The sequence below is a fragment of the Mauremys mutica genome, chromosome 2, assembly GCF_020497125.1.
Source record: "Mauremys mutica isolate MM-2020 ecotype Southern chromosome 2, ASM2049712v1, whole genome shotgun sequence".
Taxonomy (NCBI): domain Eukaryota; kingdom Metazoa; phylum Chordata; order Testudines; family Geoemydidae; genus Mauremys; species Mauremys mutica.
Window position 1 is genome coordinate 228,956,324 of NC_059073.1, and position 16,672 is coordinate 228,972,995.

Genomic DNA, 16,672 nt, shown 5'->3' on the forward strand with positions numbered 1-16,672 from the left:
AACAGAAAATACTCATTTGCCAAAAACAAAACTTTTCACAGGAACATTTGTTTCGACAAAACTTTCACCACACAGGTTTCTCTGGTCCAGGGCAGATATTGTGGTCACAACCAGAGAAAGATCCCCTCCCCCGCACCATAATAGCCAAGCCTGGTGATTACCCACTGGTGGTTTGGGAGGCCAAAGTTCAAGTCTATGTTCTGCCTAATTAAGAGCAGAGACTTGAACTTGGATTTCCCTGCATCCCAGGTGAGTGTCCTAACCACCAGGCTATAGCAGTGGCTCTCAACCTTTCCAGACTACTGTACTCCTTTCAGGACTCTGATTTGTCTTGTGTACTCCCAAGTTTCACCTCACTTTAAAAACGGACTTGCTTACAAAATCAGACCTAAAAATACAAAAGTGTCACAGCACACTATTACTGGAATTGCTCACTTTCACCATAAAATTATAAAATCGACTGGAATATAAATTATACTTCATTCAGTGTAGAGTAAATAGAACAGTATAAGCAAGTCACTGTCAGTTTGAACTGACTTTGCTAGTGCTTTTAATTCAGCCTGTTGTAAAACTAGGCACATATCTAGATGAGTTGATGTACCCCCGGAAGACTTCTGAGTACCCTCAGGGGTACATGTACCCCTGGTTGAGAACCACAGGGCTGTAGAACCTCTCGCCCATGAATATTTACCTAGTTATACAATATGGAACAACTCTAATAGTAGAGAAAGACAGAGAATAACTCTCTAGCCTGGTGGTGAAGGCACTCATTTGGGTCAGGGAGAGTAGGGACTTGAACCAGGGTTTCCCACAACCCAGGTAAGTGCCCTAAGCACTAGGTTATTTCTGTCTCCCTCATGTTTTTTTTCACAAAAATTGTTGAAAGATTTGAATAACCCAATTTTTTTATAAATAGAATTGTGTGCCAGCCAGCCCTACTTACTAATGTCTTTAAAATACTCTATCAATCACCTGGTTGTATTTCTATAGTTCTTTAAAGTTTGTTCAGCCTCTGGCACTCATGACACGGTTATCACAATCTCTTTAAAAACAAAATATTTAGTCATGTTTGTAGACTGATAACCTACCCATTCATTGTGCAGGAACACAAAGCAGAGTACTTCAACCGTAACAATGCAGAATGAGTGGGGAAAATTCGAGCAGTACCTCTCAGTAACTGAGGAATAGCAAAAGCTGCAGAAATGGTAGTGTGGGCCATGGTGTTCCCTGATCAAAGTCGCCAGCTCCTGAAAATTCAATTTAAAATAATTATTCAACAACTTCTTATTATTCAGCTTGATTGCTTTCATCTGTAAATCAAAAGCATCAGGTTTGAAAAGAGTTCAAAACCTCCAATATGTAGTGAACATCTCCCCTTTATCCTAAACTATAAAACATAGCAGCAAAGAGTCCTGTGGCACCTTATAGACTAACAGACGTATTGGAGCATGAGCTTTCGTGGGTGAATACCCACTTCGTCGGATGCGACGAAGTGGGTATTCACCCACGAAAGCTCATGCTCCAATATGTCTGTTAGTCTATAAGGTGCCACAGGACTCTTTGCTGCTTTTACAGATCCAGACTAACACGGCTATCCCTCTGATAATATAAAACATAGCTAATTTTGGGTATACATTTTATATCCATCAAATACTAATGACTTTATTTTAAAAAAATTTCTTTAAGTGGTCCATGTGGAATTGATTGGTCACAGTTCACTCTCAAGGGGCAGGTCCCACAGCACAAAAATCAACCAAAATTGTAATCTCCTCAAAGATAGCAAAGAATTGAACAGGCATAGAGACAACTATATTCTCGCCCTTACAAATTGTCCCTCCAGGTCATCACTGAGGGGGCATACAGGTTGGACAGCAAGGGAAAGATTATATAGCAACTGCCTAGGACACTTGCACACACCCTGATCTTTCCTAACCATTCAAAATCTACCTTTAAAAATGATGAATGTACACCATGATGATGCAAGAAGCATAATGCACTATAGTGATTTGTATATCCTCCATAAGACTCATGTTTGTAAAAGCCTAAACAGTACATTTTCATCTAAAGGTGCAGACAATTGCATAATACGGTGAGAATATAGCTTTGATTCAAAACCACCTACTATCTGAACAAGCAGCTGCACCAACCACAGAAAAGTGAAGTAATCAAGAATAGTACAAGAAAACAAACTAGAAACCCCCCTTGGCTTCACTTTCAGGATCAGATGAATGAATACATCTTTCTGTTGGTACATGCCTTTTTTTTTTCTTGAGATTGGATTACCATAATTCTTGATCTCATTTTTAGGATACAGTTTACTGATGTTGCAGCCTCTTGCATCTCTACAAGTATTCTTAATCTCTCATTTCACATTTAAAAATCTTACTTTGACATACACTGGATTTATTTATTGATTTTAGAAGGGATTTTTTGTTTTTTTTCCACTGTGAATTCTTTAAAATGGCAACAATCCAGTATGCCTGACTGATATGTTCCTAGGCTTTCACTAAGAACTGCATTGGCTGGTTACCGAATAAAGTCTCCTGTCCATAACCTTGTGAAAATGGAAGTAGAGGAAAATGGAAGTAGATCCCTCAAATGGAATGCATTTATTATTTATTTAAAATGCCCAATTTCAGACTTAAGTGTTTGTTGCTGCTACTTTTAACATTTCTCAATTTGTGATAACTTTGTAGTGTTTATCTTCACAGTATACTGCAACTTTTTAATATAGGCTTCTATAAAAGTATCTTGTCATAAGGCACCAGGACTGAACACTGGTTTATAAAAATTTTGCTGCAGTATATGCTACAGAATACTCAATTTAAACAATACTCAATACTTTACAGTACACACATTTTTAGAAGATGCTGATTAGCAATCCATGTCAAATGGACTGACTATTTTCATATATATTAAAGTCACAAAATATTTTCCCAAAAAGTTAGAACTGACGAAAAGAAATGAGAAGAAAATAAGACAAGTGTTTTATATCGTCTACAGATTTCTCCCAAACTCTGTGAAGGCTTAGCACAATGTTGTTGCTGATTGTGGGACTTGATTTAAATTGCACAGGAAAAGACTAGGATAGGCAGGTATTTTTTAAAAAATACCTGTCATGGCAGCAGGTAGCTTTTTCCCTTAACGTCAAACGCTGCTACGGCAGATAACTGTGACAACATCACAATAGTAAAGATACTAAGTACATTTCAGAAAATCAATAGCCAACTGTAAACAGGATATAGAATACCTAGGCTTTGGACATAATCCACGAAATTATAGAACAAGTAACATAGCTGTCTTTTTTCAGAGATACTTCTTGTTTAATCCTCCCATATCCTTAAAAACCAGTTCTACTGACCATAACGACATCTGCTGGTAAATGGCCTAACTTCAGAATCCCATTGCAACTTAGTTTTAGGGATTCAGATTGGCTGGTTTGTTTTAAACAGTTGTGTTTTGAATGTGTGTGCTTCCCTTCAGTAGTTTGATAAAGTTGAAGCTAACCTTCTTTCTACCTTCACTTGACAGTGCCATTTCCTTCAAGAGGGGAGTGGTTTTTCTTTAAATTAAGACTTTAAAAATTGGGGAAGGTAAGGCCAAAATATGAGCTGAATAGTAAAAGTTATACTGAACACAAAGAAAAAAGAACAGAATTTTGCTGTAAGAGGTGCAATAATCAGTCAGGGCTTGAAAGATTCCATTAACACACGCAATAGTCACCTAAAGACTAAGACCATGTCTATACCAGCGAGCTTATAGTGGCACAGCTGTACTGATCACTCATGCAGCCACTCTACGTCAACAGGAGAGAGCTCTCCTGTCAACATAATAAAACCACTTAACGAAAAGCTCTCCCACCGACATAGTGCTATGCACACTACCACTTATGCTGACAAAACTTATGTCCCTCAGGAGGTGTTTTCTTTTACACCTCTAACATTAGTTTTGCCAGCACAAGTGGTAGTGTAAACATGACCTTCAGGCTTGTCTACACTTACAGCACTGATGTAGTGCTTTGTGAAGATGCTATCTACACTGAGAGGAAAGCTCCTCCCATTGGCATAGGTACTCTACCTCCCCAAAAGGCAGTAGCTGTGTTCTCCCACTGACATAGTGCCGTCTACGCCTGGAGTTTGGTGGGTATAACTGTGTGGCTCAGGGATGTGGATTTTCCATACCTGTGAGCGACGTAGTTATACTGACGTAGGTTGGTGGCGTAGACGAAGGCTAAGCCTACTAGTTGGTGGAAAAATCTGTTTCACCAAGCATGCTCCCTCAAAGCTACCCCTATATAATTTACATAGCCATGTAATCACTTCCCACCTCCAACAAAATCAATTCTAACACATCACCCTATAATTAATAAATTCCATGCTCTCCTATAAATGAATTGAGTTCCTCCTCTCCCTAAGTTAATGAATACTGCGCTATCCCCCACCCTTACCCTAGAAATTACTTCTGGATGTTTTCTGTTCCTATTAATGAATTAAGGACAACAAACCCCGCCTATTAATGAATCATAGCACTGTCAAGTAAAGGTGGAAAGATTAGCTTTATCAAACTACTGAAGTGAAGCAAACACGTTCAAAACATAACTGTTTAAAACAAACCAGCTAAACTGAATCTTTTGCAGTGCATCTTAAAAAAAAAAAAGATTATGAAGTGCTTTGATAATAAACACTCTAACAGATATGTTATGGGGGAGCTACTGCCCTCCTAGATGTGCACGAGGGCTTTCATTTGCCCAGCTCCTCTTCATTTGAACTGCTCCATTCCTTATTTCTGATTTCCTTTCCTCTCTCCCTTCCCTTCAAGAAAAGCAGCAGCAGTTCAAGTCACTCTATTCCTCCCTTTCCCTGTCCATCCTCTTAGAGATGTCGTGCTACTTCCTTGTTCCTCTCCTTCCACACAAGACAGCACTACAGTGGATCCAATCTGCTTGCTCCTTTTCTAAGAACAGAGCAGGCTAAAATTCTGTTTCACCATGGTAAGTATGTTTTTTTCCAAATGGTATTCAAGTTTCTCAAGGACAGCAAGCCATTTTAGATGACAGTAAAATATGTTTGCAGAGTGCACTACTGTAAATGTCAATCCACTAATGTTCTGTTAGAAAACAATATACAGTAGAACCTCAGTTACGAACAGTGACGTTACGAACTGACCAGTCAACCACCTCGCAGAAGCAGGCAATCAGGCAGCAGCAGACACACACACACACAAAGCAAATACTGTACAGTGCTGTTAAATGTAAACTACTATGTAAACTACTAAAAAAAGGGAAAGTTTCAAAAAATTGACAAGGTAAGGAAACTGTTTCTGTGCTTGTTTCATTTAAATTAAGATGGGTAAAAGCCGTATTTTTCTTCTGCAATTTTCAAAGCTGTATTAAGTCAATGTTCAGATGTAAACTTTTGAAAGAATCCTATTTTGTTCAGTTATGAACATTTCAGAGTTATGAAAACCTCCATTCCCCATGTGTTCATAACTAAAGTTCTACTGTACCTACAAAAAGCTGCCAGTCTTTTCTTTTTTCTTAAGAGCATAACACGAGGGCCTTATAAATATACTGTTGCTTCTATAGAAGAGTCACAAATGCAAACTTACTTTAGAGGTATCCTAAAGCTAATTGCTGTCACTATTAATAAGCATATAAGCAATGTTTTATGCAGTGTATACATGTGTGCAATACGTTATAGGAGATCAACATCGCTAGATTAGGTTGTTGCACCAGGTTGAAACATTTGCTGTCAGCCACTCACACCCTCCTAGGTCTGTCACTTTCTGAACCGCTATTGCCTGTCATTGAAAGGGGACCCCTAGGCACTGAACCTGGCCCTTGTTGTTGCCGACTCAGACGGGTGGAAGGGTTACACCTGTCTTAGATTTCTGTCACATCTGGTCGAAACCGCATCACAGGAAATCTCCGACTAAAGCTGGGGCCAAACATAACTCCGCCACCTCCCGCAGGCAGAGCGCGGGTCCTGCCCGCCTGAGCTCTGGGCGCTAAGCGCGGCACGACGCACCTCTCTTCCCTCGCTCTCTGGCAGGGCCCTGCCCCGCTTCCGCGCCCGACTGGCTGCCGAGGCAGGTCCCCGGCGCACAGGCCTCCCCCGGCCCGGGTCAGAGAAGAGGGGCCGCCACCCCGGGAAGAAGAGGCGGGGTCGGGGGACTTGTTTCTCCGCGCGCCCACTACGTGACTGTTTGGTTCCCTCACACAGGGGCAGCTCACTCATTCCCCCAACCGTCCTCCCCCGCACGTGCGCCCGGCACCCCAGCTGCCCTACCGGCGCCGCATCCGCATCATGTGATGGGGGCGCCCGCCTGCGCGAAGCCAGTGCCCTAGTCACGTGATAAAGGCCACGCCCCCTACATTTGCTGGCGGGCTACGCCCCGCCGCCCGCCTGCGGCCCGGTGGCCCGAAGGGCAAGAGAACGACCGCCGGCCCTGCCAGGAGCTGTGCCCCAGGGCGTGGGGGGGGGCATTGGGGAGAGTCACTGTGCTCGCCCCTGGAGCTGCGTTGACGGGGACCAACAGCCCCATCTCCCCGGTGCTGAGGCAACCCCTGCTCTCTCCCCATTGGCTCCCCGCGGGTTGTGACGTATGGCGGGGTCTGTCCCAGAAAAATCCCCGCCCCCTCGCGAGTGAATGGCGCAATGGCCTGCCGGAAAATGGATTTCGGCGCACGCGCAATGCGCTTCCAGCTTGGCCGGCGATTGGCGCACACGGAAGAGTCGGCCCGGAAGTGGGCTGGCGGCGTACTTGACGTGAGTACTGGGGAAGAGGGGCGGCGCATGCGCAGTTGAGAACCGGCGGCGGCGATGTCGGTGTTTCATGATGAGGTGGAGATCGAGGACTTCGAGTACGATGAGGAGACCGAGACCTACAGCTACCCGTGCCCGTGCGGGGACCGCTTCCTCATCACCCGGGTACGGAGCGCGAGGCGGCCGTGCACAGAGCCCGGCGCGTCACCAACGGCCGCCGGCTCGGCTCGCTCGCTAGCCGTTACTGCTCTGCGGCTGCCGCGCTCGTGCTCGGGCCGCGGGTGGCGCGTTGCGATGGGGGCGGGGGGTTGCGGCCGGCGTGGCGCAGGTAGAGTCAGGTGTCCTTGTAACGTGAGCCGCGGGGCTATTGTACGTCCCACGCTGGGGGAAGGTGTTGTCTGTTCTCCTTAGCCGCTTTCCACTGCCGGTTAGGCCGCAGCGTGTCTGCAGCGAGGGAACGCTTAACGTACCAAGCGTGCTGACCACAGCGTGACCGGTAGTACCTCGCCATGCCTGCGAACGCCTCTTAAACACAAGCTGTTAGGCTGGAAAATCTGCCACTGTTCTTTATCCAGCCTCCTGTGCACCCTCATTGTCACTGTCACGCGTATTGAACTGACACTTCTGTCCCTTGGCACAAACACATGGCCATGTTGCCATCTGATTTTATTTCAGAGACCGTTTCTCAGGCCTTTTCCACATCAATCCCCTTCCTCTCGTTTTAACTGGTTATCTATGACCCCTGTACAAATAGAATCATAGAATATCAGGGTTGGAAGGGACCTCAGGAGGACCAATCTCCAGACAGATTTTTGCCCCATACCTCTAAGTGACCCCATCAAGGATTGAACTCACAACTCTGGGCTTAGCAGGCCAATGCTCAAACCACTGTGGGGATGCAGACATCAGAGACACATACTTCTGATGACTTAGAAACAGTATTAGCCATACAGTCAGTGTTAGAGTTGTCAACTATGAATAATAATGATTAATTAACATCTGAGTCAGCATTGTAATCTGTGTTCTCAGTGCTAAGAAAATGTGTATTTTTCCAATGGGGTAACTAACATGTATTACCTATCCTGCTGTAAAAACGTAGTGTAGAGTCAGACAAGGTACTTTAGTTCCACCAAAGGCAAACTAGATGAGATCAGCCCTATGACCTCCCACACAATTAATAAAAAAGGGTAACAGGATCATTCCTGTTTTAAGAATCCTTTATTTTTGACGGTACAGAACAGTAAATATGTTAGAATGAAGAACTTCACTGAAATGTATCATAACAAACTATGTAGCATACAAAAAAGGCTGTGAAATTTAAAATATGCAATTAGAAGTATAAATAATCTACTAGAAAAATCAACTTCTATGTATGCAACAAGTGAAGTAATAGAAGAGTAAATTGTGCACCGTAGTGTTTGGAGAATGGGAGATTACTTACAGAAATTAGGATTTTTAATAAATTTTCAGTTACAAAGGGTGGGGGTCACATTCCTGGAGGTTCAAACCTGTATTTAATGTTATAGTAATGTACATCCATTTTAGGTAGAGTAAAAGCTGTGTTATCTGGCCCTGTACCAACAGGAAAGCTCTATAAACCAGTATTTCTAATCTTCATAGAAAGTTCAGTTTATAGTCCGGTTGGTGCGGGGTTGGCATGCTCTCTACCTGGCTCTGCATGGCTCCCCAGAAATGGCGACATGTCCCCGTTGCTCCTAGGCAGATGAATGGTCACGAGGGGTTTGGCATGAGAGAGGGGGTGCGGGCCTGGGGGCATGAGAGGACGTGCAGGGTAGGGGTTCTGGTAGGGAGTTTGGGTACGGGAGAGGGGTTGGAGTGCGGGAGGGAGCTCGGGGTGCCGGATCCAAGGGAGGTGCTCAACTTGGGCGGCTCCTGGCAGGGCCGGCTTTAGGCCAATTCAACCAATTCCCCCGAATCGGGCCCCGCGCCTAAGAGGGCCCCGCACCCAAGCCCTGCCAGTGCGCTGTACCGGGGTGGCCCAGCTTCCCCAGGGGGCAATTTAAAGGGCCTGGGGCTCCCAGCAGGGACTGGAACCTCAGGCCCTTTAAATTGCCACCAGAGCCCCACTGCTGGAGCCCTGGGGGCTATTTAAAAAGTCTGGGGCTCCCCTTGCTTATACTGCCCCGGCCCTTTAAATAGCCCCTGGAACCCCGCCGCTTCCCCAGGGCTCCTGTGGCTATTTAAAGGGCCGGGGTGGTAGAAACAGGGGAGCCCCAGGCCCTTTAAATAATCCCCAGAGTCCTGGGGTAGCAGGGGGCTCCAGCTGCCTCTGCTGCCCCGGCCCTTTAAATAGCCCCCGGAGCCCCGCCGCTTCCCCAGGGCTCCCATGGCTATTTACAGGGCTGGGGCGGTGGAAGCAGGGGAGCCACAGGCCCTTTAAATAGCCCCCGAGCCCCGGGCTGCTGCTGCTACCCTGGTGGGGGAGGGAGGAGGAGGAGGAGGCTCTCACCGTACAGGGTGGGCTGTACCCCCTGTACCCACACCCCCTGCCTGCAGCCAGCCCCACACTCCCTGCCCTGCCTGCAGCCCGCCCCTGCCCACACCAGCTCTGCACCTCCTGCCCTGTCTCCAGACAACCCCTGCTGCACCCCCCTGCCTGAAGCCAGCCAGTCCAGCACTCCTCTGTCTCCAGGCCTGCTAAGCCTTGCCGCACCCCCCTGCGGCCCTGCCTGAAGCCAGCCAGCCCACCCCACATCCCCCTGTCTCCAGCCAGCCCCACACCCCTTGCCCTGCTTGCAGCCAGACCCTACCTCCAGTCAGCCCCTGCTCTGCCTCCAGCCAGCCCCATGTCCACTGGTGCCCTGCAGTTCCCAGGGCAGTAACCCTGCACACCTGCTTCAATGAGAGGGGCAGAGAACAGCTGGGACCCACACATGTGCACACCCTAGGGTGACCAGACAGCAAGTGTGAAAAATTGGAACAGGGGTGGGGGGTAGTAGGATCCTATATAAGAAAAAGACCCCCAAATCGGGACTGTCCCTATAAAATCTGGACATCTGGTCACCCTAGCACACCCCCAGGGAGTGGTGGGGACCCACACATGTGAAACAGAGCTCATTTCTAGTTCAGGCTCATCTTTTTAAAAAAGAACTTTAGGTAGGGTTAACGTACATCCGTATTTTCCCAGACATGTCCAGCTTTTTGGTTCTTAAATCGCCATCCGGGAGGAATTTTTAAAAATACGGACGTATGGTAACCCTATTGGTACAAAAAATACATACTGTGGCACATCCCTTAAAGCAGAACTTTTTACAGGGAACCGGTTGCTAAGAAATGAAAGGCTTTTTTTAACTTTTTTTTTTTTTAAAGTCATCCCTGCCGGGGCCCCGCCGAAAATGTTCGAATTGGGCCCCGCACTTCCTAAAGCCGGCCCTGGCTCCTGGCAAGCGTCGATCTGTCCCGGCTGCTTCTAGGTGGAGGTGTGGCAAGCAGCTCTGTGCGCTGCTCCTGTCTGCAGGTGCTGCCCCTACAGTTTCCATTGGTCATGGTTCCTGGCCAATGGGACTGTGGAGCCAGCGCTCAGGGCGGGGGCAGCGTGCAGAGCTGGCTGCCGCACCTGTGCCTAGGAAGAGCTGGGAAAAGTAACTGCTTGTAGGGAGCCTCCTGAGGTGAGCGCCCCCCGGATCCGGCACCCCGAGCCTCCTCCCCAGCCCCACACCCAAACTCCCTCCCTCTTAGTTAACCAGCGTTTTTCACTTACTGGCTCCTCCCATTCCCCCAACATGGAAACAGCTTTTACTGTATATGGATTCTTTGGGAGAGGTAACAGCAAAAGTATGAAGCTAGTATCCCCGAAGGCACAGAAACAAAAAGGCAAATTGCAAGATTTTTTTTATATTATTTTTAATTTCATGACTTTCAGGTGCATAACACATGATTGTTAGACTGAGAACCACAAGAATCCATCTTGGGTTGTATATTTTATTGTACATTGCATATAAAAATTACAGTAAAAATTTGCGTGTGAGAAGGATTTCATACAAGGTAGAACAATGCCCTTGAGACCAGTTATTTAAAGGTATTTAGGTGACTTGGGAGATTTTCAAAGGCATTTAGATGCTTTCAGCCTTTTAAAACTTGGCCTTTAGTGATTATTTTAGAGTCACGTTCTATACAGAAGTGGTGACACGTGGAAAAAGTACTAGGGAGACAAATAACAGTTGATAAAGACAGTCCCCATTTGCAGATCAAAGGGAACTGAAGAAGTTTTGACACGAACCCAGGAAATCAGTCAGTCTTGAAGTCATCTGACCCCAAAGAATAAAATTGTCCAATAAAAAAAATAAATACCAGAAACACAAATTTAGAATTAAAAACTAATATCACAATACTAGAAATGTTGAGACGTGATTGCTGAAGCTATTAGCTATTATTAATATTTTCACTGTTACTTTATTTGCTATTAAAAATATGAACTAACACAGTAACATCCATCTGCACAGTGTCAACAAAGGTAAATGATGAAGTGCTAAGAATAATAAAAATAACATTTTAAAAGTAAATCATTTAAAGGAGTGAAACTTGTAATCCACTGTAAATGTAGAAAAAGGCAGTCCGATTCAGGTAATCAGAACAGCAGGTAGGAGGATCTGTGAACAACTGTTGCAGCTTTATGCAGACATATAAACTAATATGAGATTCTTTTAAACACTAAAAACGTGTGACAATTATAACTTTTGGAGGAGAGCGTATGTAAAAAAATTTCACTCCTTCAGCAGATCAATACATCCTATCAGATGGGAAGAGCTGCCTTGTCTAGGCATTGGGTGCTCTGTGCTTTTAAGAACTAGACTGGGAAGTGGGTGCTGAATTATATTGTCTTGTGGAGGGTGTGGGAGCAGCAGCCCCCTGCCGTATTTTTGTAACAACTGCAAATGGCTCCCATTTGGGGTAACGTTTTTCCTTCTCCCCCTCCCTATCCCAGAATCTTCCTCTACCACTGTCTGGCAGTGCGTTACTGTGGTTCTTAACTCTGGTTTTTGCACCCTGTCCCTGATTTTGCCCCTCATCCCTTCTCCTTCCTTCTAGCTGTTTAATCCTCTTGTGTATTGTTTCCCACACACAGATTCTGCCCATCCCTCCCCTCCAATTTGCTCCCTTTAGTCCCTATGAATAGCAAGGCAGTAAGGGCAGAGTGAGGATAGCAGATATTAGTGGGCACTCTAGCTCGCATGAGCAAGCTTATAACAGCCAAGCAGCACATCGGGTGAGGGGGTGGAATACAACCTTACACCACTAGTGCAGCACAGTTGTGGAGCAATGACTGTGTCCCTGGCTCTGTTGCAGGAGGATTTGGAGAATGGGGAGGATGTGGCCACCTGCCCCAGCTGCTCCTTGATTGTGAGGGTGATCTATGACCAGGTGAGAATGGGGCCAGCCTAGGGGTGAGTGGGAGCCTGGGGACACAAGTGTGTCTCTCCCTCGGTGGCTTGGTGGCAGCGGGTGACACCGTCAAGGCAAACAGGTGTCTGGTACATCTTTAAACCCTATCCAGTCCCTAGTGCAGGGGTTCTCAGACTTTTTTGTACTGGTGACCCCTTTCACACAGGAAGCCTCTGAGTGTGACCCCCCCCCATACATTTACAACACTTTTTAAATATATTTAACACTGTTATAAATGCTGGAGGCAAAGCGGGGTTTGGGGTGGAGGCTGACAGCTCGTGACCCCCCCATGTAATAACATGGTGACCCCCTGAGGAGTCTCGACCCCCAGTTTGAGAACCCCTGCCCTAGTGTAATCAGGGTTTATCATTTTAATAGCATGCTGGCTTGTCGCAGAGGACCCCAGGCTCCCTCTAGGGTCAACTGTGACTGTCTAAAACACTCGTGAAGATGTTAAACCTCCACACTAGTTTAAAAATGTTAATTATAACATCTTAGTTGATACACTGTTCTAGTCTGGACATCTGACTGCAGGCATACAGCTGCCACTGGTAGCTATAAATGGCTCATCCAGGTAGGTCTCCTGAGAAGTTGCACTCAGGCCCTGGATACACTAGGAAATTTCTTACCTGTATTTCAGGAACTGTGTGGTTGCACTGGTACCACCCGCATAGGTGTTAGTATAGATGGCTGCAGACAGTCTTTCCCTCATGTGGCTAGATCGGCTGCAGACAAGTATGTGACATAACAGTGGTAATGCCAACAGCCAGTTTACATTTATGCTGCCACCATTGCCAGCAATGGTGGGAGATTTTCCAGGAGAAAAAGTCATTGTAGATGCATTCTTTTGGGCTTTTTTATAAATAAAAGGGGCACTCTAAGGATAAAGTCATATATTGTAAATAAATTTTGTTCTGTTATGTATTACACATTTCACTGCCCCAGCAGTCCATCAGCAGAGCTTTGACGTTTGTAAAGATAATTGAGATCTAATCGTATATGCATATGTTCAGAAACCCAGAGTGAATAAACATTTCGAACTAGCAAAAACAGTCCTGTGCACTGACTAGATCATGTTACGGAGCTCACATAAATCAAATGTGAAGTTTCTATGCCATATATAGGAGCTAGTTGTTGTTGTGATACTATTTTTCAAACACTGAAAATAAATATTGAATTAGAATTTTTTTCAAAAATTCATGTTAATATTTTTCCCCCCCAATTCCCTCTTACCCACAGTCCGTACATAGCTTAAAAGAAACTCCTTTTTGGTAGGAGGAGAGATGAAATGAAGAGTAGATAAAATTGTTCTTGTAATAGGAAGCTAGTTACAACCTTAATTGCACTACCTCCGTAATCCAAATTAGCAATGATGTTTTTTAGTTAGCCAAATGACAAGCCTATTAAAACATACTTATATGTTATCAGTTCTTGCAAATTTGTATATGAAAGTTTAATTTTGGGCTTCAGTTGCATCTGTGGCTATAATAAAACTGTTTTGCCAGATAAAACAAAATTATCTTACTTTATACTGCTTGTGAGGGCAGCAGTGGAAATTAGTTATAACACTATTCATTTTTGTTTTTTTAGGAACAGTTTATGTGTGGTGAAGTAGTCTCAGCACCTACGAGCAAAGAATTGGTTAAATGCTGATGAATGCTATGTGGACTCTGCTCTTCTTGAACAAAAAAAACAATGTGTGGATGTGGAAAAACTCGCAGAGCTCTGTACTTCTAGAGGTGTTTGCTCCTCAAATACCTGTGCAGCGACTGACTACTATTTATCAACAGCCTCTAGTAGTGTGAAATAATCCAAAACATAAGTGGGTTTGTGCCTGAAAGCATATAATTCTTAAATTATTGTAAAATGTTTTAAGACTTTGAGAAGCTCTTGAGGATAGGATTGAAATCAACAAAAGTTTTTTTCCAGTCCATTGCATATAAGGTTGTGAAATTTGTATGCTAAACCTAGCTAAAGAGTAGTTATTCTCCAGTCTCTGGACCAGCAAAGTCTCCTTGTTGCTGCACAGAATGAAATACTTGGATCATCAACCAGTGGGGGCTTAAGAAAAGGTTGGCTCTATTAATGATGTATGTTACAAAATGGTTCGCCACATGGAAAAACGTGGACTGTTAGAATGGTAGAAGACTTTTTCTGGTTCGGGCAATAGAAAGTGTTCTGGTTAGAAACAAACAGCTGCAGTTTCTGCCTTCAGTGGGTACAACTTATTTGCTGCACCTGTCATATCTGTTGCTTGCTACATTAAAGTAAACAAATCTTTAGTCCTAGAGCCTTAAGCAATCATGTGATAATGGCTACCAAGCTAAAGTTACTTAAAACAAACTAGGTAACTTCTGATTCCGTTATTTAGTTTGCACAAAGAGAGACATGGTGGGCCACATTCAGTAATATTCGTGCAGTCATGGTAACTTCCCATGAATGCACCTGCACTCCCAGTGGGGTGAATGGGTGTAACTGTGGGCAGCATTTGATCCAGTTTTTCCTGAACAACTTAGGGGAACTCATCTGACCCTACTACATGAAATAGTCAATAAGGCTGCAAGTTATTCTCAATGCTGTTTGTCAATGTATGAATAGTGTAGCTATGTTTCTATTTGTACGTCTCAACATTTATATTATTCTTTACCAATGTAGACCCTGGTCCAGTAAGTGCTTTCCCAGCAGGAGTCTATGCATGAGTGCAGGTTTGCATATGACTAAATGGTTGTCTTAAGACAGAGAAAACCTTGAAAGAACACACTCCAAAGTACTTTATTCTTGGGCTGCTTTACAGATTCATACTTTATAACACTTATGTGGTTTGTTTACTACTCATGTCACTCAGCTTGGGCACTGAATATAAACAAGTCAGTTTCACTATTTCAAGCTTTCCTATGTTAATCCAGTCCTGCAATAAGTGAGTTTGTATGTGCTAGAGGGGGATAACTAAATCCAAACAAAATCATAAGGGAAAAAATTGTTATGAGGCTTGGTAAAACCTTGTTTTTGCCAAACCTAGATGGTTCCAAAATGTATCCATTAACTACAAGTTCTGAATCTGAACTGGATGATACTATGATTTTAACAAATAATTGTTTCATTGGTTGGCCACAAGGTGGTGCTGGATTCCTATGTTTAAAAACTGCTGTGGTCTCAATTTATTTAAAATATATTTTTACAAATATTTATTTTGTTTATTTAAATAAAAGTTTTTAAAACTGTATCATTAATTGTAAGGGACCATCATTTATTCTGATTGTATAGCACCTAGAACAGTGGGGTCCTGTTGTATTGATACTGATTTTAAAGGCCTAAGGAGTTAAAGATCTTTGTAAACTCTTTCACTGTCCAGCATTAAACAGTGATTGTTAGGCTCAGAGTTATTTTTACAGAAACCTTGGATTTACATGGTTACTTGGCAGACACGCAAAAGCATTCATTCAGGTTGACAGTTTATTGATTTAACAAAAAAAAGAGAACAAGGAATTAAAACAAACATTTATATTGAAACTGTGGTTGAGTGATTATATAAAACAAACTTAGTAAGACCCTATCAGTCTCCCTTCTTTTAGATTAGAAACATCATTAATAATCTTTGATTTAAAGGAAAAAGTTCATTTTACACTCAGTCCTGATGTGTGAAGGGCATTCACTTATCCTGCTGTTAACAGACAGATGCAAGGTAGCATAGAAACAGGATAAAAAATAAATGGGTGAAATGCATGTTTTGTTATTTTTTGGAAGACTGGACAGCTGGTTCATTACAAGTGGATGCTTTAGCTGGCAAGTCAACCATGACACCTGCTGCTTAGACCCTGGTTCAGGCTCTGGTCATGGATGTCATCTGATTGGATTCTTTCTCCTTAACAAGGAAGGATGAATGCAGTATAGTTGATTTCAGAATTCAATGAAAAGCCCGAGAATGAGAGGAGGAAAGAAGGGGGATAGAAAGCAATACAACAAGGAAAGGGGCAATTAGAAACACACACACACACAGAGAGAGAGAGAGTGCGAGCCTTAAACAAGAACAAGGCTAGCTGGTTTTCCTCTTGAGAAGAACGTCCGTTACCCTCATCTGCTCTTTCTGACTTGAAGCTGAGATGAGTTGCAATGCTGGGAAGTTGGGAGATGAGCTGGGGATGGTCGCTTTTTAAAACCCAGACCCTCGCGCCCCCGCCCCCAAAAGAGTAATAGTGAAGGACACATTTTATCCTCATTATTTTGTACAACAATTAAATCTATTTCTGTAAAGCCAAACTTGGCATAGATAACTTTTTTTCCCACCTTTTCTTGTTTACTAAATATCTCACCACAGTCCTTGACTTATATCAGTACGCCATTTTTGTTTGGACTAATTCAATTTTTCTATTTGGTTTTCTTGCACCAGTTATGAGCCGTGGGAGCAAGGGGTAGGCTGGGTCTCCCGTGATTACTATTGGCATTTGTATGTCATCAATGGTTATTTTGCTGTCCAGAAATAAAGTCACGGATTGCAGCTTTCTGAA

The 16,672-nt window shown here is 44.0% G+C and overlaps 2 protein-coding genes across 11 annotated transcripts in view; one reads left to right on the forward strand and one right to left on the reverse strand.

The window, feature by feature from the left end:
- OXNAD1 (oxidoreductase NAD binding domain containing 1) overlaps nt 1-7,022 on the reverse strand; it is a 34,345-nt gene extending 27,323 nt beyond the window's left edge. For 2 of the 9 annotated variants that reach the window (XM_045005981.1, XM_045005989.1), the window contains exons 1-2: nt 6,374-6,796; nt 1,168-1,247 (exon numbers count right to left, since the gene is read on the reverse strand). In XM_045005981.1, the coding sequence (XP_044861916.1) occupies nt 1,168-1,247; nt 6,374-6,796 (503 nt within the window). Of the gene's footprint in view, nt 1-1,088; nt 1,248-5,505; nt 5,525-5,607; nt 5,678-6,026; nt 6,148-6,287 lie in introns of those variants that run through there. The other 7 variants (XM_045005984.1, XM_045005985.1, XM_045005982.1 and 4 more) reach the window with 7 other exon arrangements.
- On the forward strand, nt 6,792-16,672 carry DPH3 (diphthamide biosynthesis 3). Of its 2 annotated transcripts, XM_045005996.1 has the most exons (3): nt 6,792-6,929; nt 12,072-12,146; nt 13,758-16,672. In XM_045005996.1, the coding sequence occupies exons 1-3, from the start codon at nt 6,822-6,824 to the stop codon at nt 13,818-13,820; spliced, it is 246 nt and encodes an 81-aa protein (XP_044861931.1). In that variant the 5' UTR covers nt 6,792-6,821; the 3' UTR covers nt 13,821-16,672. The 2 variants fall into 2 exon arrangements, with proteins under 2 accessions (XP_044861931.1, XP_044861932.1); XM_045005997.1 differs by lacking the exon at nt 12,072-12,146.

What these genes read in the sequence shown, in the direction of transcription:
- DPH3 (XM_045005996.1), top strand. Translation starts at nt 6,822, where the DNA reads ATGTCGGTGTTTCATGATGAGGTGGAGATCGAGGACTTCGAGTACGAT. An exon ending in ACCGCTTCCTCATCACCCGG is followed by an intron (nt 6,930 to 12,071) that starts GTACGGAGCGCG and finishes GCTCTGTTGCAG; the next exon opens with GAGGATTTGGAGAATGGGGA. An exon ending in TGAGGGTGATCTATGACCAG is followed by an intron (nt 12,147 to 13,757) that starts GTGAGAATGGGG and finishes TTGTTTTTTTAG; the next exon opens with GAACAGTTTATGTGTGGTGA.